The 26,931-nt window shown below is 50.4% G+C and overlaps 1 protein-coding gene across 1 annotated transcript in view; it reads right to left on the reverse strand.

Annotated features, from left to right (window-relative positions):
• robo1 (roundabout, axon guidance receptor, homolog 1) overlaps window positions 1-25,238 on the reverse strand; it is a 119,718-nt gene extending 94,480 nt beyond the window's left edge. The window contains exons 1-2 of the mRNA XM_084443141.1: window positions 25,013-25,238; window positions 6,850-7,176 (exon numbers count right to left, since the gene is read on the reverse strand). Coding sequence (XP_084299267.1) covers window positions 6,850-7,176; window positions 25,013-25,070 — 385 coding nt within the window. The 5' untranslated portion in view covers window positions 25,071-25,238. The remainder of the gene's footprint in view (window positions 1-6,849; window positions 7,177-25,012) is intronic.
• Between the last annotated feature and the right edge of the window lie 1,693 nt (window positions 25,239-26,931).

The raw sequence follows: 26,931 nt of genomic DNA on the forward strand, positions 1-26,931 counted from the left end.
CTGTCTGTCTGTCTGTGTGTCTGTGTGTCTTGTCCGTCCGTCCGTCCGTCAAAGCAGAGTTGTGAGGCTTCTTTAGAGGGGAGGTATTCAGGTCTGTCAGCCTTCACTGCAGCCGGGACACTCGATCATTTCTACCTCGTCTAGTGCATTTAGCGCCACGCCACCAAATGCCCCGCCCCTTCAGCGGATCAAACAGCCGAGGGTCATCGGTCCGTGTGAAGGCTCGGCTCCGGGCATCCTTATCTGACAACAAATGTCGTTCCGCCATTTACAAGGCCGGTTTACGACCGGCGACGGATCTTTATAGTCGCCATTGTTCTTTAACGGCGTTTCCCCCTCAGCCCCGCCCTTCTGATAAGACAAGACGCTTAACCCGCCGTCAGACACAGCTGAGCAGGACGTACGACGGAATCATGAAACCTGCCGCGATACGGCATATGAGATGGAGCCACGTCCCTTCTGTCTCGGACCTCTTGTGTCCAGTGAGAGGGGGAGTAAAGGACAGCAAGGGGGAGCGAGAGACTATTGTTGAAAGCGGAGAGAGCGTGCGGTCCACTTCCCTGGTCCGGCGGGGCTGTCAGAGGCGGGTCAGGCCAGGGGTGATTGATCACAGGCCGGCCCCGTCTGCCCAGCTCTGTCCAGCTCTGTCCAGCTGCCCACTCAGCCAGGGGAGGACGCCCTTCAACCAATCCTTCACTGCACATTATTCACACGAGTGGTATGGAATGCGGGGGGAGGTTTCTTACACCCAAACAGTGATGGATTGATGAAGACACACACTGACAGACACACACACACACACAAACAAACAATACACACACGCTCATGAACGCACGCATGCACGAGCACACACTAATCAAATCCAATCAAAATGTATTTACACGGTACAGCGCATTTCATACACAATGCACGAGGCAACAGGATGCGCTTTACAGAGGGAAAAGGGAGGATGTACAGAGATCCTACCCCTAATTTTCCAGAGGGAAGCAAAACACACACACACACACACACACACACACACACACTGATGACTAATGTTGACGCCTCTCCTCTCCCCATGCCGTCCAGTCCTGTTACCCTAACAGAGATCTATCCATCCATCCTTCCACACCTCTCACTCTCCCCCGGTTGCCAAGCTGGGGAGAGGGGGGGGGGGGTGGGGGGGGTGTCCGCCTCCCTCCTCCTGCTCTGTGAACTCTGCAGGCCCGGCGCTGCTGGACCCATCCTCACCCCCTGCGAGGGAACAACATAAAAGCCCCCGGAGAACCTGGAGGTCCTCACACCCCGCTCTCTGCTCTCATACTTGGCCTGTGTCCCGGGCGCTGGGGTCCAGCAGCATTAACTCTGTGGGGGACTTGGTGAGGAGGTAGTGGAGGAGAGGGGGTGTGTGTGTGTGTGTGTGTGTGTGTCGGGGGGGTTAATCCACGCTCTGAAAAGCCCAACATCAGCGTGACGTTTGACACATAGTGACATGACACAAAAGGGCTGCGGCGCCCCCTGGGCCCGGAGCTGCTGGGTCTGCTGGGAGCGAGAGCTGCATTCTGGGTCAATTAGCTGGGCCTGTATCCGCCCACCCCTGATCTGTATGCAAATGAGTTCCCTAGGTCACCGTATAGGGAATCCATCCAGCTGGCCGGGCTAGCCTAGCATGCTAATGTTAGCGGCAAGCCGCGCTGTATCGCGTGTCACGTTATGGATCACGCAAATCCTCACGCGTAGCAGCATCTGTGTATCGACCACGGCCAACAGATAAATGAAGCAGCTTTAATTACACGGGCCGCATTGATTGAAAAGAAGCCAAAAGTGCAGAACAGGCTATGTTCGACAGACCACATTTGATGCGCATGGCAATAAAGAGTGCACTCTCTCTCCGCACATCGCCTATGGATTAATAGCAGCCTCATTGATATGCGCGTGCTGTGTGAAGTTTTCCCGGAGAGATTTAAAAGAGATGGAGCAGACTTGTGTCCGGGGGCGGGGCTTAATGAGATGGTTTCGTTGCCCGTGTAACTGCAGGATTAAGAGCATTGGAGAGAAACAGCCCTAAACTAGATCCACCAAACAAGCAATTAATGCAGGTTTACTGTATAGCATAGCAAAAACATGATATCACAGGCATGCTGTAGGGGATATGTTTTGATCTATATTGACTTTAAGCTCTTTCAGACTATCTAGGAATTAAGTTTCTTTGGACATAATGTTGAATTTACAACTCACTCGAGCGCCGCCGAAAAACCCTCGTCTCCGTGATTATGGAGGAGTTTCGTGTTGCCTCTTCAAACGGGATGGTGTGGAGGCTGGGGCCGGGGCCAGACGGGGGCTTGTGGTCTGGAGCCCTCCTCGGTCTCAGCTGTGTGTTGACTCAGGGAGCTGAGACCCCGGCTGTGCTGTTTGCACCAATTTGCTCCGAGCCTCCCGGAGACAAATAGCTGCCACAGAGCCGAAGCGCACTGGGCCTCCGGCTCTGCCGTCCACCGGGCCCCCCGGGTGGCTGGCCTGTGCTCTCCTGCTCCTCTGCCCGGCTCCTCTCCTCCCTTCCTGCTCTCTCATTCTGCTCTCTCTCTATGCTCTCTCTTTCCTCTTCGTCTCTCTGCTTTAGAATTAAGATGTTAGTAATTAACATAAACGTAAACACCGGTGACACAGCGGAATGAGAAGGGGAAATAGCTAACGTTAACAATATGATCATCTTGTAGCAGAGAAGCAGAGTGCGGCGTCGGAGGGTTGACAACGGAACTGCGTTCTCTTCCTCCCCGCTAGAAGACCACACATGAGCCGCCAGCATAGCGCTCAGTCTTGTAACGCGTTAATGAAAGGCAAACACTGTGGCAAATAAATACTTAGTCTTCAGGCTGGCGGGGCGGAAGAGCCACGTTGTGGTTCCATTTCACTGGCTGGCAGAGAGAGAAAGAGAGAGAGAGAGGGGGGGGGGGAGAAGAGGAAGGAAAGGGTAGATACAGTAGAAAGCGAGATAGGAATGAAGGCGTATGAAATGGAATACACACAGATTCCATACGTTCAGAGGGAAGGGGGACGGATTTAGGGGGGTTGAAGGGAGGGAAAAAAGACCTGAGGTCTTTGAGAGCCAACAGATGTTGTACAAGGGATCCTGGGAGGAGTGAGACAGGGGGGGGGGGTGGGGGGGTGGAGAGGGGGGTTATCCTGCCTTTCGACTGGCGCATGCCTGCCAACTGTCCCCCTGCTCTGCAGATGCCCCTCCGGCATGGCTCCAAGTCTGTCAAGATGAACCTCCTCCCCCGCACCCCTCCCTCTCTCAACACCCCCCCCCCCAACAACCCCCCCTCCCCTCGCCCACCTGGAGGCAGGACGGCCAACGGAGACCAAGTTCTCTCGCAAAGAACACGCCGCAACCTTGGAAGAGCGGAGACCGGCTCTGCGTCCGCGAGGCCCCTGGCCCTGTAGCAGTCAGGCAGCCGGCCGGACCACCAGAGAGCCGGCCAGCGGAGGGCCCCCGGCCCCCAAGGTTATCTATGGCTCAAGTGGAGCAGTGTGCCGCGCATCGCCTCACCTCGCTATCTCTCCATCCAGGGAGGAAGGGGCGTCGCGGCCTATTCTTAGAGCCTCCGAGGGCCCCGCACGCACGGCGGAGGGGAAATGACTTTGACACGGTCCAGGTTGACGGAGGTCTGCGCGTGGTTCGCTGCGCATGCGGGTCGGCGAGCGCGGGAGACGGGGAGGAGAGCGAGCGAGAGAACAATATTCCTTTCCTTGGAGTCCGCGCCGTGTTCACACATTAGCGCGTGAAAAATGACCATAGACGGGGATTATGGTCAGCCTCTGCAACAATATCCACAGAATTCCTACGTTTTTATAGTATTTTTCCAAGTCTAAAACAGCCCCTGTCTTTGATGCTTGTTTTCGTAGCTGCAGCTAAAAAGTTTTTAAAAAAAGCAGGCGCTGCTAAAGAGTTCTGCGTTTTTAGGAGGGAAAAATGAGAAGAAAAAGAACTGTGATGGTGGGGAATTTCTGTCATTCTTTCAGATGACAGCTTGATACTCTTACGTAACATTGGTGTAAAGTCAGGGAGCGAGGCAACAGCCAGCCGTAACAGTATGAAGACTCAACTTCTCAGTTGCCAGCTGTCTGTCGATCAGCATTACTGCCCTGCGTAGCCTTTGATCCCCCATTGCATGCTAGGCTACGTGAACAAAGCGGTCTCATTACTTAACGTCCCCACTTGTAATACCAAGAAGAGACAACGAGTGAGAGAGAGAGAGAGAGAGAAAGAGAGAGAGAGAGAGAAAGAGAGAGAGAGAGAGAGAGAGAGAGAGAGAAAGGGAAGAATCCTATCTTAGGCCTGTTTCCGTAAACACAAGGCAAACAGGACCCAGGGTGAATGCATTAACCCGGGCTCTGCTAAGAGGGTCAGATGGGGAGATTGCGGGCGGTACTGTATGTACGGTTAATGATAAACCAAACAAGCTAGGTTAGCCTCCTAGCCTGGCATAACACAACCTGCTGAAACTAGGATCATGTTTACTCTCGCTGGAGTGTAGGGGAACTGTAAAAGGCAGGCCCTTGTAATAACAGCTCCAAACGTTGTGTTTTTAGCTTTTAAAGTGAAATCTTTGGGCTGAGAGAGCTCCACAGAGTAAACACTGTTAAAGCTTTAACTTCCTTCCCAGGGGTTTCACTGGAAACGGTCTGGACGCATGTACCGCAGCGTCAACTCTCACTGGGATTATCCAAGGTTTTTCACTAAAAACGCTGTTTCAAATGTTTCAGGCCATTTGCTGAAATCTGAGGTTGTCGGTCGACATTTTTATGAAATGCAGGCAGGCAGGCAGGCAGGCAGTCCAAACTGTTGTTTAAAGCTGTGCATATGCAGCTGACGCCACGGCAAGTCCTCGCCCTGCAGTTTCAGAGAGGTCTGGTAAAAAGGTCAGTGCTTTGTCTTCTCTGCTCTCTCTCTCTCTCTCTCTCTCTCTCTCTCTCTCTCTCTCTCTCTCTCTCTCTCCCTCCCTCCCTCCCTCCCTCCCTCCCTCTCCAGCAGGGTTCTATCCTGGTTGCTCCGACAACATAATTATATGTAGAGGATCGCGAGAAGGGGGTGGGGAGAGTTGTGTGTGTGTGTGTGTGTGTGTGTGTGGGGGGGGGGGTCAGAATAAGAGAGAGACACACACACAGACAGAGAGAAATGGGGAGGATGCCAGGAGCTCAGAACCATGTCATTATGGGTCTGTTTGAACCTTGTACAGAATAAGCCGCCCAGTGCTGTGGCCAGCGGGTCCCTCTCTGCTCGGCCCTGCGCTGCTCCTGCCAAGCCTCTTGTTTCTGGACCAGAAAAACCCACCTCGGAAATAAACACCCTATATCATCCACTTTTGGGCAAATATTTTTAGCATTCCAACTTGTGTCATGTGCCAAACACATGGATTCCCTTTTTTTTCTTAGACGATCCTATTTTATGGTTTTAATCAGGTTAAGCAAAGGAAGGCCTCTAACTAGAGTGTAAAATAGAGTGCAGCAGATGACGTGTTCTATTTCAGAGGATATCTGAAGGTAACATACCACATCGACTATCACAGAGCAGCTCACATGTGACCATCCCACCCAACGGCTGTTATATCCCCTATGGTCTCCAAGATCTCTCATTTCAAAGGCACGCATAGCTGCTGGAGTAAACCATGAAAATCCCTTCAAAAACCGTCCGTCTAATTATGGAAATATCAAAGATCTGCAATCACTTGTTTTTATTATCCACCTGACCTAACATCAAGGGCTCAGCGCATCCTAAAACCACCTAGCACACTATTTCAAAACACAGCTGACTAGCAGGGGACATTTCACACTCTTTAATATGTATCTCTATGCAGCCTATGGGAGAAGCCTTTAGTATGCGCCCTTAACCTCCATCAACCTCCAACCTGATCCAGTCCAATACCCCCCCCCCCCTTCCCACACCACCAGTCACCCAGCACCCTAAAAAAGCCTACACCCCCCCCCCCCCCACCCCCAGCTCTCCCGCTGTCTCCTTCCCCCTCTCCCGTATCCCTCTCTGTCTTGATTAGATTACAATGAGAGCCTTGGTGACAGCTCCTGGGCATGCTTGAAAAGCGCTTGATATCTGAGATCCCCCTCGACATTCGCTCTCCAGCCAGTCAAGACAGCTCACAGATAATATGGCTGAGGAGATGACCTCACGCACCCAAATCGGCCTTTCAAATCCAAAGACATCTCTCATCTTTTTTTTTTTTGTCAAACACAAGACACCAGGCATACGTTAAATGCTCGATGTGCTGAGTTTTTCTCCGTCCTCTGTTCACTGTATCGCGTGGGTTTGTTTGAAAGTTGGTACTCTCGAACCCCTCACTTGCGCTCGGCGTGCCGGAATCTGCTCTCCACATCAAAGCGGGGCTGTCATTAAAGAGGTCTAGCTCCTCTCCTCTCCCCCCGGAGACAGCTCGCTAGGTCTCTCCATTAAAAAGATGACCAAACGCAGGCCTTAAAAACAGTGGGCCGGTTTGTGTAGCATAAGAGCTCGTATCCATTTTCCTGACACGCAGCAGAAGCAGGGGGACAACAGAACGAGCTTTGTTCCCATTGAGGGCTCCTGACCACCTACCCGGGGCCCTATAGAGGAGCACTCACCCTGCGATGATCAGGCCAGCTCTCCCCCCACGGGCTGCCCAGGCCCTCTGGGGCTACGGGGCCAAACACATCCTGGCCATCTCCTGGGAGATTATCCAGCCCGATGAGCACATTGAAGCCAGAGACAGCAGAGGAAATTAGAGCCCGATACTGAAGCTCCGGCTCCACCCCAGAAGCTCCATTCAAGACCGACCCAACAGACCTCGTGGCGGAAAAAAAACACCAAGCATCACTTACTGGCTACTTCCAGCGACGCGTTGTGACTGACGGCCTCCCCCAGGTAGTTGCGGGCGACGCACACGTACGAGCCCTCGTCCGGCTTGCTGCGTCGTCCGTGGACGATGCGCAGGAAGAAGAGCGAGCCGCTGGGCAACAGCATCCGCTGGGAGCGGGGGTTGTCCCGGTCCGTCTCCACGCGCTCGCCGTCCTTGTACCACTCCACGGTGGGCGTGGGCCGCCCCTCCGCCTTGCAGTTGAGGGTGGCGGGCTCCCCCTTGGATACGATCAGGTCAGAGGGGTGCTCCACGATCCGGGGAGGGGAGTCCTCCTGGCGCAGACGGGATCCTGGGGAGGGAGAGAGAGAGAGAGAGAGAGAGGGAGGGAGAGAGGGAGAGGGAGAGGGAGAGGGAGAGGGAGAGGGAGAGGGAGAGGGAGAGGGAGAGGGAGAGGGAGAGGGAGAGGGAGAGAGAGGGAGAGAGAGAGAGAGAGGGAGAGGGAGAGAGAGAGAGAGAGAGGGAGAGAGGGAGAGGGAGAGGGAGAGAGAGAGAGAGAGAGAGAGAGAGAGACCACAGGACCATCAGGACACTAGAACGTTTCAATCTTTTCTTTTTCACAGAGTGGTAAACTATGACATCATCTACAAGTGAATCATCGCCATTAGTGGCCTATTTGACGTGATAAGAGAGGTGAACTGTGGGATAGATCAAAAGAGAGGGAGTGAGACGTCGGCACGGCACACGTATGTCAGCGTAGCATTATGCAAACACTGCCCAGCAGGTGCAGATCATCCCAGTTACAACAGACTCTAAACTACCGGTCTGGGAGTGAAGTCACCCTTTAATTGAGAGGCTGAGCAACACTGCAGCTATGCGCCTCTGTCATTTCACAGATCAAAGACAAAAGAGAGAAGCCGAAAGAGAAGGAGTAGGGAGGGGGGGGGGGGGCAAGAAAAAGTGATTTGGAGTTAGAGTTCGTCTTTTTTGTTGTCGTTGAAATATAGCGACGTGAGCAGGACCCACTCAGTCTACTGTAGCATAACAGGAACAAGGGGAAGGCGGGGGGGGGGGGGGTTTGACACCCTGGTGTTATCTCAGGTCATTACTGCTGCTCTGAGACCCGAGCGCTGTGGCCATCGGGCCTGCTTTATATGCAAACGAGCTCGCTGTCTTTACGCCCCAGGGGTAGACAATGGTGGTTGTGGATGACAAGTGTGTGTGTGTGTGTGTGTGTGTGTGTGCGCACGCGTGTGTGTGTTTCCAACCATGCATGTCATATCTCCCCACATAGGGGCCCCAATTAAAGGGATTCACCCCCAGTTAAAGGGATCTGGGACTAATTGGAGGCACACGGCCACAATTAATTTACCCAGCATCCCGTGGTCTTGCCACACGGCCTCAACCTCCCCCCCAAAAAATGTGGTGCTGAGAGTGCATCTTTCTGCGGTCGCTGATTAGGAGTGAAGTCAGCAGAATAAGAGCCAGAGACAAGATTAATCACTTCCATGCAAACCGGGAGGCGAGCCAACGGAAGATAATTAACCCCGGCTCCACATACAGGACGTGATACTCATCACAGCCCCATTCACTCCTTTATAACCCTCACTATGGGCCTCATGGCCGCTTTGTGCTGGCGTCTCTACTGCTCAAGCAGGTGGAATATCCCTCACCCACAATGGAGAGCGGTATGTACAACTGTAGAACATGCCTGACACTGATTAGGCAGAAAGACACCAACTACGCAGTAAGGTAGGTAGTGAAAGGGTCTTTCACGAATGGGTAAAGATTCTCACAGGGAGTTCTTGCTTGGTTATTACTGTAGTCATCATAGAGCTCTTGGCCGTTCTTGTGCACGGGGAGACAACGTCGAATGCATAAGCAAGAGATGTGGAAATAGCAAGCCCAGAGTAATGCTGTAATCTGTTCACCTCCCTCCAAATGTGCTGAACCCAGGAAGATATGCAGCCTGCGCCGAGCTTTCTGTCTATCGGAGCCGTGAGAGGCGCTATATGTGCGGCGCTCCAGTGGCGGGCCTTTGATCCTGCCGGACTGGCTGCTAACGAGGCCAAGCCCTCTGGTCAGCGAGCGCATCGGGGCTAAGAGGTGGGCCAACAACACCCCGCCCCGCTAGCACTTCCAAGGCCGCCGTTTCTACCGCTAGGCTAGCAACGCCCTTCGCCAGAGAACGCAGACGAGCATGTTTTATTAAAGAGGACTTTGAAGCTCTCCGCAGCCGTGATAGTCTATCGGTTCTTCCACCCCGACTGATGTAGGTTCCTTTTTAATTTAGATCCGTCTGGAGCTGCCGGGTTCTAAGGGTGCACCATTAACTATTGAAATGGGCCGTGCTGTGGGGGAAAGCTGTGCAGCATGCAGCCTTTGATATCTCGGCGAATGTTTACTGTTGCAGAACGCATCCGATATCCCTGACTTAGAACCCGAGAACTCATCGTTTGCTGTGTCTTCAGAGGAGGGACACTTAGATACTGACAAGTTGTTGTCAGTGACTGCGTGAGTACGTGAGCGTGTCTGGGCATGCGAGTGTGTGTGTGTGTGTGTGTGTGTGTGTGTGTGTGTGTGTGTGTGTGTGTGTGTGTGTGTGTGTGTGTGAAAGAGAATACTGCGTGTGTACTGTACTGTACATGTATCAGTTACACAGTGTCAGTGAGCCTTTTGACAGACACATCGGTGAAATTGAGGTGATCACTAATTCCTTCCCATGGACAGATTATGTGTGTGTGTGTGTGTGTGTGTGAGTGAGTGTGTGTATGTGTGGAGGAGGGGGTGATACCATGTCCCCCAGAGAGAAACTCTGACCCCGTTTACTTCAGCTCCATTACACCTCAGCCAAGAAACAGACAGAGAGAAAGAGAGAGAGAGAGAGAGAGAGAGAGAGAGAGAGAGAGAGACAGAAAGAAAGAGAAAGAGAGAGGCAAATAAAGAAAGAAAGAGAGCGGGAGAAAGAAATAGCGATAGAGAGAGAGAGAGAGAGAAAGAAAGAAAGAAAGAAAGAAAGATAGAGGCAAATAAATAAAGAAAGAGAGAGACAGGAGAGAGAAAAAGAGAGAAAGAAAGAGAGCGGGAGAAAGAAAAAGCGATAGAGAGAGAGAGAGAGAGTTTACTGAGTAGGGGATTACTGTGTCATGGGATAGCTCCAATGCCACCCTACAGGTGTGTGCTTTCAGCAGACTGTCGGGGAGCCTCCCTTCTCCACCACAGCACACACAGGGCAGGCCAGAGAAAGAGAGAGAGAGAGAGAGGGAGAGAGAAAGAGAGAGAGAGAGGGAGAGAGAGAGAGAGAGAGAGAGAGGTGTGCTCCTTCTTTCCTCTCACTTCTCCCCACTCATCCTCCACCACCACCACCCCTCTCTCTCTCTCCTCTCCCGTATTCTCTCTCCCGACTGAGAATGTGAGATGAGCTAATGTGATCCACAGCCTCACCAGAGGGATGCTGGGAATTCTACTGTGCGGATCTGATCGATTGGTGCCTGAGGTCTGATTCCTCTCCTCCTTAACCCACTCCTTCTCTCAGCACTCCTTCATATCACTAACAGGCATACACATTCACACACACACACACACACACACACACACACACACACACACACACACACACACACACACACCGACAGACAGACAGACAGATGAGCATAAGGGAGGCCATAGTCACTATGGAGGTAATTAAAAACCGTACCATCTTGTGATTCTCTTCTCCTCTCCCGTCTAAACCCCATCGGTACTAAGCAACACGCCCCCATAACAACACCATCCACATCATGTGTAACAGCCCTGTCCAACCAGTCATTGACCTCTCCTCACACACACACACACACACACACACACACACACACACACACAAACACACACCCACACACACCATCTCTCTCTCCAGCTTCTAGCCTGTCTGTGAAACTCCTGGGATGTCTGCATATTGCAAGAACCTCTTCTTCACAGCTCGGAGTCATGCAGTGAGAATAGAGGCTGTGGGCTGGATCTGACGCATACTGTACTCTACTGTACATCACTGTCCTGCTGAAGCCCACTTCGATCAATACAGGCAGCCAGATATATCTGCCGGTGTACTGTAGGAGACAGCTGCATACAATCTCAATGTTTCCTGTTTCCCTACGGGGTTAATCTGATGGGGAACATATAGAGGAGATGCATTGTGCTCGTGCCAGCCATGCAAACGTGGGAGATCCTGATAAGAACCGTGACGGACACAGTCATAATAAACTCCCTTGGGAAACCGCTGTCAATGCCATGAAAAAGACAACAGTCTTCAGAGTGTGGATCAATACGAGAGTGCAGGTAGTGTGGGTCTCCGTGGTGCCACTGAGGCAGGGAGAACGTGTCCGAGTATGGATCGATGTTCTGTACCTGCTCCAGACCTTTAGAACCAGAGACCTCAGAACATCCGAAGGCCTCGGGAGACAGAAAGACATGGTTGGCACTGTCAGAACCAGCAAGGTGCAGCCCAACCCCCTCCATCAATAGACCTTTTCGACCTGTCAATCACGCAGAGTACTAACCAATAATGATTTTGTGAGGCGTCTGTGCCTTCCGCATAGCATCAACTCTTATGCTGTTATCTGCTCCATCTGAAATCCAATTCTCATGGATATATCCTTGTGTAAAATAGTTCAAGCCTTTCTGTAGAACTCTTTTAGACAATAGTGGCATTTTGCAAATACTGTAACATAAATCAATATTGTCAGGAACCCATGGGAGAATAATCAGATACAGTATGTGCTGTTCAGTGGACATTTTATTAACTTGCTCCGATGCTTGTGGGGCATAGCAACAGTAACTAGGGGAGGCGCCTGAATAGGAAAGGTCTATTACAAAACTCATGTGCCCCCAAGGCAAATTATTATTATTAAAAAATACATTTGACATTTTTCTTGCAATTCAAACCAGCCAGATTCATCTACAAAAAAGTGAGAGAAAGAAGGGAAATAGAGGGAGGAGAGAGAGAGAGAGAGAGAGAGAGAGAGAGAGAGAGAGAGAGAGAGAAGTATCCCACACCAGCTACAGTATGAGTTCAGCTCCAGTGACCTTTTTAACTTCAAATGGAAATGTGCCTCTCTCTCTCTCTCTCTCTCTCTCCCTGCCTCTCCTTTTTCACTGCTACTCTCTTGGCAGCACGTGAGGAAGAGGAGGAGAGCAAGCCAGCTGTCTGCCATCGACCCCAGAGAGCCCACAGGAGAAACAGACACTTTGAAGCGTGTTAGGGCTGTTGTCAGCGCTGTCCGGGCGCTGGGCTAAACACAACCGTACTAACGTGCTTCCTCCATAGATAAGACGCCCTCTCTTTCAATCAAGTCATGAACACTAATCTCACCACAGAACCTAATGGCCCAGCTTGTGTGTGTGTGTGTATGTGTGTGTAATAGCCCATGAAACTTAGAGGCACACCAGCATAATTTTCACCATAAAGACATTCAAGGTCTAATCGTCCCATAAAGATGCTAAAGTTGCACCCTTGTGGGTGTGTGAGAAGGACCCGAGCTGCCAGCCCTGTGACCCATATAAGACCTCCAGCAGAGCGCCGGCCCTGATAGGAAAATATGGGTGTGAGATAAGGGAGGCAGAGTGTGGTGGGGCACTATCTGCCTGCCCATTAAACTGTAATTTGGGGACTTCAGGGGGATTTATGGCTGAGATAAGAGCAGGGGGGTGGCCCAGGGTAGCCAGCCAGAGGCCAGAGACTCGTCTACCCATACCGTGCCAACCTATTTCAGGACAGCGTGCGTCAGAAACAGCACTCTGTCCCAGCGTTGGGGCACAACCTTGGAGAAGGCCAATAAAATAATCGGGCGTTAAGCGGAGACAGCACAGGTCCAATGAGTAACGTACGGAAAACAGGACAGGGGTAGGCCGGTAAATCGAACCGGTCAGAAGCCCTTTTTTTTTTTTGTTCTAGTTAGAGGGAGAGAGAACTGGGAGCTGATCGGATGACATCAGTCAGGAAAGTGAAACAGAATCTCACGGCGTTTCTCCGTCAGGATCAGGATCCCGCCCTGGAATGCACAGCATGAATGCCTCTGCCAGTCGAATCAGACGAGGCCTGTTTTTAATGTTACACAAGGCTATCGCTTACACTCCTGAGAGACGGGATTAGACCTCTGTGCGGGTGTGAGCGGGCGGGGGTTGGGGTGGAGGTAGGGGGGGGGGGGGTTGAGTGATTGATATCTTTATGGCCTTTTTCTTTTTCTTCTATCCTTTTGTCTAGGTTTACCAAACAGAGAGGAATACATTACCGCGGTGACACGTCAGTGCCGCACTACGCGACGTATATCGCTTGCCCGTCCGAGAAACGCCGCCGCCGTCCAAAGTCCGGGCATTTTTTTTACAGAAGCTACCGCGCGGTCTTCCGCCTCGGGGTTTAGACGTGCCACTGGAAACCAAACACTTCAGCCCAATCAGCAGGCTGCCTGGGAGACCAATCAGCAGGCTGCCTGGGAGGCCAATCAGCAGGCTGCCTGGGAGACCAATCAGCAGGCTGCCTGGGAGGCTGAGGCGTCGGTCTTGTAGCTACAGAGAATCCGCGTGTTTACAGTAGATTTACAATGCTTCCTTTGAAATACGAGAGGCGTATCGTTCCTGTAGACGTTAACTAAGCGGCATAACCGCAAAACTGACAGGGAGCCCGTCGTCGCATCGCCATCGCTTCAGGCCGACCCCGTCGGCAGACCGTCGGCGATCGCTGGCGGGAAGCGTCTCGGGCCACACTGACCCAGCTGCCCTGTCTCCCAGTGTTGGGACCGCGGGGGTGCCAGAGTGAGCATCATTGCGCCGGTATAATCACCATCACTCATCAGGAGAGGACCCAGAGGAGAGGACCCAGAACGGGGGAACCCCCCCCGCCCCACCCCTAGGTTGGGAGCAGAAGCCCCGAGTCCTCACTCACTCCGTCAGCTGGGAAAGCCATCCCTGGAGCTCCCCTGGCGACGGAGGCCAGGTCGAGAGTGAGGCAGCCCGGGAGAGTGCTCCTCTGGGAGGCTGGGGTCCATCCTGCTCTGGGGGCCCCCGTCTAGAGCTAAAACAATGGCAGCAGTATGTCTCCCTCCGGCTCCAGTCTCTTCCCTACAAGGCCGATCCAGATGGAAGATAGTGGGTGTGACAATGTGCTGGCGGGGGGGGGGGTGTTGATCATGGAGCACCTCCTACACTAAATCATGGAGAAAAACAACATGATGCCATTTGGTTCATCTATCAGCAAATACTCACTTCACTCAATGTGTCAGTTGGACCTCAAAACCAATTTACTAAAATGAATCACAAGAGTTTCATCAGTATTTCAATTAAATAGACGTGCGGGGTACACTAAAATAATTAATTTTCATCAGAGGCCCAAGGGATACAATTCAGGTTCAACTGTAGCCGTCACTGACACCACTGACACTGTCCTGGTGAATGTCATTTGACATACAGTACAAACCCCGTCTGTAATTTAACATACAAACCCTGTCAAACCCCACGCGAGGTTGGATTCCTGCAGGATGATACACTTCCTGTGTTTTTTATTAATGTATCCACTCCCTGAAACAAGAGGCAAATCTTTACCAAATTGAACAAAAGGCTTGTTAGAGGATGCAGGCTGTCATGATGGCTCTGTTGTACAAGCAGATGGAAGGCTCAGAGAACTTGGGTAGTCATCAGAGGAGCTGCCACTGTCTGTCTAACTGTCTGTCTGTCTGTCTGTCTGTCTCTCTGTCTGTCTCTCTGTCTGTCTCTCTGTCTGTCTTGTCTGTGTCTGTGTCTGTGTGTCTTGTCTGTCTTGTCTGTGTCTTGTGTCTGTATGTCTGTTCGTCTTGTGTGTGTCGTCTGTCTGTCTGTCCGTCCGCCTGTCTGTCTCTGTCTGTCTGACTTGTCTTGTCTTGTCTTGTCTTGTCTTGTCTTGTCTTGTCTTGTCTTGTCTTGTCTTGTCTTGCCGCCTGTCTGTCTTGTCTTGTCTTGTCTTGTCTTGTCTTGTCTGTCTTGTCTGTCTTGTCTGTCTGTCTGTCTGTCTGTCTGTCTGTCTGTCTGTCTGTCTGTCTTGTCTGTCTTTGTCCGTCTGCCTGGCACACTATCCTCATCTCTGCCTGCCTGTCTTGTCACTTACTCTAAATCTCGGCCTGTTTCCCTCCGCACAGCGAGCCCCAAAGTTTTTGACATTGACATCAGTTGGCTGCGCTCTGTGTATTTATATCCAGCCTGGCGGCGGAGGCTGGGGGAGGAAACAGTCACGCTCTCAGGGGAGAACAGGGATGCAGGCGCCACGCATGTCATTCACTCAGCGAGGATGGCTGCAGAGTGGAGGAGCTGTAATTAAAATGGAAGCCAGATACAAGACCGCGCCATGCCGCCGGGGAGACGCGCAACAGAGCGTCTGTGGAAGAGAAACAAACGGGAGTGGAGCAATTACTTCTGGTTTTTGTTTTCCAGCCAGGTCTTAATGAGGACTGACCAGTGTGATTCGGCGGTGTATCAGAGCAGCGGTGTGGTGCAGCAGCAGAGCTGTGCGTGGTAATTGAATATGCTGGAACATTTACTTCCCAACAGAGGACACGGCTGGTCCCCCAGCTGAATCCTGCGCTATAGTGCTGGTCAGATGAGGTGAGGGATTCCCAAGAGGGAGATTCAAATACTGTAGGACCCCTTCAGCAAGTCAAGTTCTTAAGCACTCATAAAAATAAACACCTCTTTCGGGGATTAGTTAATTACACTGACAAGAGTCTAGGGGATTGCTGCCTATATATATACACCCTGTAATACCAGAACCCATACAATCGGTCCATATCCAAAAAGTCCCCTTCACTCATCATTCCAGTTGCTGCCATCTGGCAGGAGACTCTCAAGGCCCCACCAGCCAGGAAAAACGGGTTCAAGAAATCATTGTGCCATCAGCTGTGGCCATTCTAAACAGGGACATAATACAATAACACACACTCCCTACAGCCCACGAACACGGCTGCTGCACAAAATGTATTTTAAGTATTTTAGTTGTTTTTTTGTTTTTTTACAGTAGAACTTTTGCACATCTGTAGCGTGGCAGGTGTGTCGGGAGGACTTTTTTTTTTTTTTGCTGTTTCCAGAGTACCGAAGGCAAATTTCCATTTCATGTCAATTTAACAGACAATGTTTTTCTAATCTTATCTCGATAGCCTAAGGTTCATGTACTGTCTAATGACGTATGTCTCTATCCATATTGTTGAGCATAATGTCGGGCAACTCAGGTCCCGTCCTTCCCTAACCACCCAGTCTGACCAGCACAGTGTCCACTGATCAGCCGGCGGAGCTGTGATGGCCGCTCCTCCCAAGGTCAGGCTACTCACTGCGGTATTTCTGTGCCTGTGACACTATGTGAGAGTAGGGGGGGGGGGGGTGAGAGTATGTGTGTGTGTGTGTGTGTGTGTGTGTGTGTGTGTGTGTGTGTGTGTGTGTGTGTGTGTGAGGAGGGGGGTGGGGGCATGACCAGCGCGCTCAGCTGGCGCTGCCTCGCCACAGAGAATATGGCACTTGGGCAGGGTGCCAAGAAAAAGAAACACTCTGCCAAAGGGAATCAGCCTGAGAGACATGGCCCAAAAACACCTAATGCTTTTTAAATGTTATTAAGGAGATGGCAGAGACAGATAGGGCTCACTGTTGGTGCCATGTTACATTACAGTATCTTTGTGTGCTGGGCTGATGACCTTAACAGCTTATAGGCTATTCTAAATGTCCAGCCAAACACATTCTGAAACAAATCTCTGACAGCTGGGTGTTGAAGGGGAATTTCAGCTACAGTGTTTGGTCAAGGGCACAGTGGTAATGTTGAGGTGGAGAATCTCAATGCATCTCTGCTGGTGCCAAGAGGTTAAGGGGCTAAAAGCTTGGCACAATAGCATCCGAGTGTCAGCGTGTGTGCAAATGCACGGACGTGGGAAGGCGTGTGTGAATATCAGAGCGCTGCACGTGCGGTATGCACGGACGGACGGCCTGTGGATGCGGGGGGTTTTATTTACGGGAACCGAGTGTGTCCCCGGCAGCAGGCGTGCTGAGCGCCTGGTATTGGAGGTTAAGACTCAGTGGAGCCAGTCCTCAAACACACCGGTATGGGACTGCTGGGAAGGGGCATGGACCGAGTCCAGCTCAGTGGAACAGAAATCGTCCCAAGCCCCCGCAAAAAGCCCAGTGTGGAAAAACAAACCCAGGACATAGCGTACGCACAGTAAATATTTGGTCAAAATTAATGAAGGGGCAAATTCTGCCAAGGGGCCATTTCTAGACATCCGCAGCAGCAAACGTGTGCCCGGTCTGGCATTAAAAAGACATTTCCTGCCCCAGATGAGAGCCAGCCAGCCAACGAGCTCCCCAACACCTACTTTACTGGTTCCTTTCCTCCGTCCGTGGAGCACATACCAACTGTCCAGGTACTCCCTCTGGCATCTGCCGCTAACTCACCGCTCCTCGCCGGCTTCAAATGGAAAAAATACAGATGTATGTGTCTCCCGTTCTCGACAACACATCTGTCATTTCACTACTCGCACAAGCCAAGTACAGCGCTGTAAGACATCTTTCCGAAAACTTACAGAAGCACGTTTCTCTCCTCCAGAACCAAACACAGGAGTAGAGGACAGGGGAAGGGGATCTGAGCAAGATCACAGCCAGCGGGCGAGAAACGATCAAGCTAGAAACGATCCTAATTAGCCCCAAACTCTCCACAGTTGTATTTGAGAAATGCCAATAATCCCCAGAGGACGTCCTTCTTGCTCAACTGATTTCACCCTCTTTCAAACTCGCTCCACGTGCATGATGGCACATTCACAATGGAAGCTGCTTTGGATATCAAAGGTAATGTTGCTCATACCTAAAATCCCATTACATAAATGAACCCTCTCCTATAAACCGAATCGCAGGCAGGTCTACAGAAAGAGAAGTGGCTTCTGATGAATGCCCCCAGATGACATTTTCTAGACACTTTAAAGCGCAGAGACACGTATCAAAGAACCTGACACGTACAGTATCTGGCTGGGCCTGCGTAGCAACGGTAAATACAGTGTATTAGACCTGTACAGCAATGGCTTCTGGGATAAAAGGGGACAGGGGCGTGCCAGGCACAGATAGAACGTGTCTGCTCTGAAAGGTCATTCTTCATCATACTCATTGGCAGGGGTGTGCAGATGTGAGGACAGGAGAGAGACAGGGGCTGAGATAAATGCAGGCTGTCACAGTGAACGCTCTAAAAGAATCACCACCATCAGGTAGAGCAGCATTCATCGTCCTCGTCAGAGTGTCTGTGAAGCATCACTGTACTGGTTGTTCTTCATGGGCTGATACAACCAAACACTCTGCTCAAGTGCCCTTTTCTTGCATTGAGCTATAGCTTATACTATACTCTCTGTCAGGTCCAGTGACAGAACAATAACGACAATCGTTATTCAGCTTTCATAGCTTCAGAGAGAGCGAGAGCGAGAGAGAGAGAGAGAGAGAGAGTCTCACAGTGTACATAAATTGGTAGCATCACAAAATTGTTGTTTTGAAAAAGCTCCTCAAGCTGATGAGTTTAATGTATGAAACTGCCAACAGACATTAATGTTTTTTTAGCAGTGTGATCCTGTTAGCACTGGTGGTGCCTTGTCAGGCCGTGAAAGGCATTCAAAAATGTCTTCCCAAGCCCTTTCATTTCACCCAAGCATTCAGTTGTCAGTTGTCAGTTAGAACTACTGTAGAAAAATACAGGTAAATGAAATACATAGTTTGGTGTAGTTTGACATAAAACCTAAAAGTGATATCAGATGTGTTTATACAGTAGGTTCTGCTATTCACGCAGTTGTTTGAAGTCTCCTCACCATGGTAACTGCTTTATGGGGGTAGCTTCAAAAGCAGGCGTTGCGCTGGTGAATTTCAAGGTCACCTTCTGGTTAATTATGCTTTCCAGTTCTTGTGAAAGAGCACCCTCCTCACTCATTTCTCAAGTGTTATCTCTCCCTTCCTCCCTCGCTCTGGTTGACAGAATAGGAACAGGAACGGCTGGAGAGACGCTGATGATGAAGCCGTTGGATGTGTGAAGTTGCCACGGAAACACTGTAACCTCCTAACACATATTTTGAGCCACGGTATGCCCAGTTAAACAGAACAGGTAGCGAACCTGCTGAGACCCTTAACACTGGACAAATTGGTATCCAGAGTGCATCGTGAAGGGGGTTGTCCTGTGAACACTGTGAGAACGTGAGCGGGTATGAGTACAGCAAGGAGGGGAGAAGCCAGAAGCATAAAGCATCAACTGATAATTAGCAGCCTAGCCTCTCTTACAACTCTTTACACATAATTCAATCTCTTCTCGATCTCTCTATGGAGTTTCCCTCCTGTGAAATCCAACCAAAGAGGATTTCGAATTTCCACAGTCAGTGTATCCAGGCCAGGGGGGGGGGGGGGGGGGGCAGAGGGCTTTCAGGGGGACAGGGAGAGAAAGGGAGAGAAAGGGAGAGAAAGGGAGAGAAAGGGAGTGGGAAACGCCGAAGATAGAGAAAAAGACTGCCCTCAGTGCCATACCTCTGTCTTTCCAGTGGAGAATATGAAAGGGAGGGAGGTCTGGGCCTTTTCAGAATGCGCAGGGCAGAGCACCCCACGGAAGCACAGCTTCTCTGCCACAACAAAGGCCGGACTCCCCGGAGATCCTGAGCAGGCGGTATTTCAGAACCACCGGGGACTGGCCAGAACCAGCTGCACCACCACATAACAGCTACTCGCACGTGTACTCAGCAGTTCCAACGCCGACCTCCCCTGCTCCCCATATGTCCACCTTAAAAATACCACCGCCGTCCTTGCCTCGCGGTCCGCCCACCTCTACTCCCATCGTCCCGATCAGCACATTTTCTGGGCCAGGAGGGAGCTGGGGGGGGATATGCACCGTGAGCAGGAAGATCAAGAGCTGGTCCCTGAGCGAGTGTCTCTCGTACATGTGTGACTGCTCTGTCCTCCATCCACCCCCCCACCCCCGCGCTTCCACACCCTAGGCCAGCCTTTGTGTGCTGCCCCCCCCCCCCCCCCCCCCCTCTCCCTCCCTCCCCCGCCTCGATGCATCCACCCCCCCCGGGCCTTTCGCGGACGTCCCCTCCCCACCTCCCCCTCCCCCGCGCCTCTGTATAGGCAACACAATGCTGCCTCCCTGTCCCAGCCCCCCCGCGGGCTCTCTCCCCGCCCGCCCGCCCGCCCGCCTGTCCGCTTCATCTCTCTGAAAGGCCCTGGCTGACCGGCCGCAAGAAAAAGACAAGTCTTAAAAAAAAAAAAAAACTGGGCCAAAACTAAAAGGGAGGGGGGGGGTGCGTTATCTCCCCCTCTCTTTCATTTCCACAGTTAACAAGCCACTCCACATCAACGGGCCGTTGAGCAAAACACGGAGTGGAGTGAAACGAACGACATCTTCAGGAACTGCTGTTAGCGGACGTGCCACGCATGAGGACACGCCCCCTATGCCGTTACCAAATATTGTTGTTTTTTTTACCACGGCTACATCACAGACTGTACGCTAGCTAGAAGAAAGACTGCTTGTTGGAATGAAAGCTGTGTTGGTCGTCCATTCTGTCATGCCAACAATGGTAAATTGAGACCAAACCCACACCATTCATCCGATGCAGACATATCATTTATCAACTCCATACACAGGTCTAACGGGGAAGGTTTGTTCTGCATGTCAGCCGTCGATGTGAAACCCATCAACTGTCCTGACTGACATACTGAACTACAGTACGAACACCATAGATATGGTCTGAGAACGAGCCACCCATTACATTTCATTACCAGTGGTAACAGGCCTGCTAATTACTACGACTGAGCAAATGTCTGTGTCCTGCCTTCCTTCCTGTCCCAGCCATGCTGAACCACAACCCACAGACAGTCTGACTCACCAAGTTGGACTAAATAAGCGGTTAACTGCTGACCATAATATTCAGCGCCCCCTCCCACCCCATCCCTCACCCCCGCCCCCCACCCCTGCCTGGGAAGAGGTACCGGAACATTCCTCGGGGGTTTAAAATACCGAGGGGTTGGTGCCCAGGGCATGCGAAGGGTTCCTCAGCTTCGATTATCTGGACCATCTCAACGTTCTGAGTCCACTATTAGACGCGCTTATCGGTCAGGCTGCAGACTTGGCAAATTACGAACTATTGACGTCAAATGGATCTGCTAATTAATCCAATTAAAGGAGCTCTTTTAGGCCCATTAACCGAAGAGCATTTGGGGGAAAACAGATCATTAAGAGTCACCGCCTGATGTATTTCCCTCAAACAAACCACTTTGAAGTGTTTATCTAGTCAGTCACTAACGACTTGTGTGATTGGTGATTTGCCCTGGCCCTCCCTCCCTCTCCTCCTTCCAGGCGTACAGACGAGACGGGTCACGGACCGCCCCGCTGCGTTCGTCTGCTGACCGGCCAGCACTATCTCACTGAGCGAGAGCGGTCATAATCCCGGATCTCGGGGTGTAATCCGGCCTTGATTGGGATTAGGGAGATTTTAATGGGGTTTCGGAATGAGTGGCGCAGTTGAAACTCTGCAGGTGCTGTCGCCTCACACAGGTGTGGAGATAATCATCCACGCCTGGGCTGAAACGCTCAGGAACAGGGAATGTGGCATGGGCCTAATGAGCATGGGTTTTGGGGGGAAAGGGGGGTGGGGGGAGTTGGCTGAGAAAGAGAGAGAAAGGCCATAATGACCAGAGCGTGTTACACTGAGAGCAGTGACTGGGAGAGGAGCTGCGGACAGGACTCACCTGCGAGCCCTTGTGATTAATTGGCCCCGGCGCCTGCTGTGGCCTGTCATAGCGCCAGCTAGGGGGAGGGGCCTGGTGGTTACAATTTATTATCTACACTTAGGAGTCAATTTGTCAAGACCTCAACTGCTCTGAGCTGCTTGGGCTCAAGCTGACGACTAGAGCCGTGCTCCCACTCCCGAGCCACTCATCTGCACCCTGTCAGTGAAACACACACACACACACACTCTAAACACACACCAGAGGTGCCACGCTTGGTCATGATCACACCAGGGAGGAACCTGGAGCGGTGTTGGGGGACATCAGGCTGGGTTCAGTCATGACCTTACAGAAACAAGCTGAGACACTGAACTTGACTGACGTTGAGCTGGCTCTGAGGAATGAAGCCCATATAGTTCTCATAGCCCTTATCTCACAAAACCAATCTAAGTTATTAAATGAAATGGGGAGAGTGAACAGCACTCTGTGTTATCTCGGGGCAAATCTTAACAGGATCCATACGGTGAGGATGGTGAATGTGCTTGGTGGAGAGATACCAGACAGAGATAAGGACCATTTAGCGTATAGCAACAGAATGAATCACCTGATAACAGAGAACGCAGTGATGAATGAGCCTCCACACACAGACTACGGCGGCAAATGGCAAGTCATCACAGGTCTGGCGAGGGCAAAGATCACCTCTCTCTCTCTCTCTCTCTCTCTCTCTCTCCCACACACACACGCAGATAAGCCACACCTATGCAGAGTGCAACTAATGCGAGAGTAATGTTGATATAACATGTAAATCATTGGCTAGCTTCACCTAAAAGAGACTTTCAAATGAATCTCTAATGATTGTCTGCAATTATCGTCTGCATGAAACATTAACCGTTAATAACCATTTGCCAGCAAGCAGCAAACCAATGTTGCTAAGATTGGAGGCCTAATCCAGGATCTATGGGCATCTGCTGAGCAGTCCAGTTTTATTAGCCTTGTGTCTGCTTCTCACGCCTCTCCCCTTCTCACGCCCGTCCCCAGATAACAGACATCCCCAGAGTCTGGACCCGTAATTAGAAACCATGTTGTCTGGAAGTCCTGCTCAGCCCCTCAGACAGACAGGACAATTCCATCTCTAGCCCAAGACCCAGCCTCAGCCCTCAGTCCTAAATCCTAGTCCCAGCTCTGGCCCCAGCCTCAGCCCTAGCCCTCATTCCTAGTCCCAGCCTCAGTCCTAGTCCCAGCCCTGGCGCCAGCCTCAGCCCTAGCCCTCAGTCCTAGTCCCAGCCCTGGCCCCAGCCTCAGCCCTAGCTCTCAGTCCTAGTCCCAGCCCTAGCTCTCATTCCTAGTCCCAGCCTCAGCCCTAGTCCCAGCCATGGCCCCAGCCTCAGCCCTCAGTCCTAGTCCAAGCCCTGGCCCCAGCCTCAGCCCTAGCCCTCATTCCTAGTCCCAGCCTCAGCCCTAGTCCCAGCCATGGCCCCACTCTCAGCCCTCAGTCCTAGTCCCAGCCATGGCCCCAGCCTCAGCCCTCAGTCCTAGTCCCAGCCATGGCCCCAGCCTCAGCCCTCAGCCCTAGTCCCAGCCATGGCCCCAGCCTCAGCCCTCAGTCCTAGTCCCAGCCATGGCCCCAGCCTCAGCCCTCAGTCCTAGTCCCAGCCATGGCCCCAGCCTCAGCCCTCAGCCCTAGTCCCAGCCATGGCCACAGCCTCAGCCCTAGTCCCAGCCATGGCCCCAGCCTCAGCCCTCAGCCCTAGTCCCAGCCATGGCCCCACCCTCAGCCCTAGTCCCAGCCATGGCCACAGCCTCAGCCCTAGCCTTCAGTCCTAGTCTCAGCTCCAGCCCTGAGAAGATCAAGCCAGCCTGCCTTGGAGGCTCAACCATGACCCCTAACCCCTCTCCCTGGAGGCGCTTGTTAAAACTCACTAACACTGTTTCCTCTCCATCTAAGCCTAGAGCAGTCCCCATCATCAACACCATGCTCTCTCTCTCTCTCTCTCTCTCTCTCTCCCTCTCTTTCTCTCTCTGCCATGGCTCTCTCAGCACCACAGGAAACAAGGATGCAATTCAGGAAACCAATCACGAAGCACAACTCACAATTGATCTGAAACAAGACAAAGCCGTGTACATACAGAGACTCAGTCAGAGGCACAACTGGCCTGCCTCAGGAATTCAGTCACAATGCAATTCAGCTCACATATAGTTAACTGGCCTGTCATTAAGAAGCAAAGTAATAAAGCCCCAAATGAAAGGTTCCCCTAGTATTACCATCTACTATTACTGTTACAATAACAGATGTATGATGTAATACTGAGTTTAGTCATTCATTTTATTAAACACATACCCAAACAATTATAACAAGTAATAATTATGTCCTTATATAATGTAGGGTTCAGCTGTCAACTTCATCTTGCGATTTGATGAGAGAGTGAATGTCTTTAAGACCATTAATCAAGAGAGTGAGTCTTATTGCAGGTGGTGTATAATATTATTTCAGGTTTGGGCCTGAACAGAATTACCTTTAACTTAATTACACAGGCACAACTTTATGTTCTGCAGCCAAGATATGTGAAGTCATACAGCAACTGCATGGCTCACTAGCCCTTGTCCAGGCCTATACACTATCAACTGAATGAAGAAAACAGACACACACACGACAATCAGCTCATTCCTCAGCATTTCTAAATTGATGTTGAGTCTTGAACTTTCATATTTTGCTGTAAAAAGGGGAAATTGCCTCTTTAGTTCCACTCTGATAAACAATTTCAGAGTGTTGCACCTTCATGCCTCTCTGTGGGACAACAGGCATTTGCTACCTCATAACACACATGAGCAACTGACCTGGAAAACGGCAGCCAGCATGACCCGAGTCTATAAAGACACCATGATGTGATGACAGAAAGAGACCATGGGAGAGGGTCAGGACAGAGGGCTTGATGAGGAAAGGAAAGTTTAGTTGGAGTCACTAGATTGATGTGCTCTTGTCCAGTAGATGAGTTGGAGAAGTTGCACTCTCCCAAAGATAAGAAAGACAGATGAGACATACACGCACGCACACACACACACACACACACACACACACACACACACACACACACACACACGCAGACACACTTCCTCACACTCCAGGCTACTGGAAGTGTCGGTCCAGAGCCAGTGTAAAAGTCACCTAAGTGCTGGGTTTAGACTTATAGGGCACGATTTGCACATTGTCAGTAAGCTACAACTGATATCAAGACATCGCGCTGGGAATATTAGGCTACACGCTATGAAAGAATCATCACTTCAGGACAAAAGTCTAGAATATGTCTTCATCACACAACTACGTCCCTAGCATATCGGGCCTACATCAAACGGTAAAAATGTAAATCATATTCAGAAATGTGTAAAATCACGAAAGGCAATTAAGTTGTCAGACCCACATAATCTTTTGTAAATCAGTAGGCCTATTACACCCTGGGTGAGCACCGTCTTACCTGAGCACACATGGAGAATTCCAAATAATAACGCAATTCCAATTGAAGTTGGAGACATTATTCAGCGTCTCTCGAATGAGAAAATTGCTCGAGTAATCCAAATTATTCTTGAAATTGTTCAACCATCCGCTCCTTCATAATCATGTCAAATGTCAATTAATTCAGAATCAATTGAAAAAAATAACAAAAAATAAATAAAAGATCACCAGCCAAGTTTGTGCGTTAATTGGACAATTTCGGCGGAGTCCTCATAAAAGTGGACCAGGGCAATGATAACCTAATCATGAAAATGGGTTAAAGGAAAAAAACACGGGACTATGTGATAATACGAACAAAGTGGAAATAATAATAATAAAAAAACTATTTTAAGTCTTCAAATGTAATGTTGGCAAATGTTTCCAACGACCCTATTCCAGCAGATATACATCCTGTGCCGTGCGCTTGGTTCAAATGGCATGTGTGTTATCCCCTTACAATAATTCCGTTTTATGACAAATGCAATGAAAAAGGAGAATAAGAACAATCCTTGAGGATGAGCAAAGAGTCCACAGGCTCGTGAGCATGAAGTTGAGCGTTTGTTGTAGCCGTTAAGCTATTCCAAAAAGATGCAGTGCGGCTTCTCGCAGTCACATTATTTCTGTCCGCTTCTGTCACTGGAGACGGGATCTTCAGAAGTTTGCGCTCTCTGTCTCTCCACAGCTGCTAAAGGCTGGAGACTTTGTATCCCACATCCCTCGGTGATGGATCACTTTAACTTTTTCATCACTTTTCCGATTCAGATCAGAGGTAATTCCGATTGATTCCGAGTGGCCGCTGGGTTACCCAAGTTTTTTATCCACAAAAGCGTATTTTGAGTAGCCTATTCGAACCCCAGTGTGCGCCGTGGACCCCTTCACCTCGGGCAGGGGGGATTCAAATTCGCATTCACAGCATTTCATTCACTGGAGCTGAATGCCTCGTCAAATGGTATGTGCCATTCTCCCCCTTCACGGACCTAACAATGGGTTTTTCCAGAGAAGAAATTAACCTCTTCCAGTCTGGATGGAGCGCAGTGCCGCGGAGCTGTCAAAGCTTCCTATCCTTGGCAGAAGTGAAGGAAAACAGCATTCGCCAAATACGTAGGCCTACAGTTTAATAGGATCGCCTACTATTGTTGTTTCAACTGGATTAATTAGCCTACCGATTATATTTTATTTGGGCGAATTAAGGGGAGATATTCGTTGTTCTTCTGTTCTGTCATTAATGGGCTATATTTCTGCATTTGATCAATATTGATTTTTGTTAGGCTACCTAAATGTAAATGCTTATTTAACAACAATGTCCCCAGGTCTGTTAAAATCTCCGCAAAGGCGATCGGCAATCTATGCTTACAACAAACACAAACTTTAAAGACTATCAAAGGTCTCTTTGAATAGCTATTTGAGTCGGATTGCTGTTGATTGAGTGCACTATACCTTTTATATCAGCCGCCTTACTAGGTAGGCTATAGTGCTGCAGGAAAGCTGCCTGTTCTTAAAACTTCAATCATGCGCTCTGCTTGGGAAAGATAAACTCGTAGATAAGACCTAATTAAAATTCACTTTAAAGGCGATCATCCAGGAATAGGCTGTTTCTCCAACAATACCAACTATGTTAATATAGGGTCTACATTAAAATGTGCACGATTTCCTAAAAGAGGGAAGTTGTTATGTTATTTAACCAACACGTCCCCTATTAAAAAGACCACCAATAACAAAAAGTATTTATTTAACAAACAAAACAAAAAAACATTTAGGCCTAATTCTCAGATTTAAAAGAACACCCGATTTAAAGGATAAAACCACTTTGACTAAAATCGTATCTAAAGAGCTCAATAAAAATACATGTCGGTTCTATGAGCCTGAATTCCAATACAAAGCAACGTCAGTGCTTCAATACAT

This window comes from Borostomias antarcticus (assembly GCF_949987555.1).
Source record: "Borostomias antarcticus genome assembly, chromosome: 1".
NCBI classification, from domain to species: Eukaryota; Metazoa; Chordata; class Actinopteri; order Stomiiformes; family Stomiidae; genus Borostomias; species Borostomias antarcticus.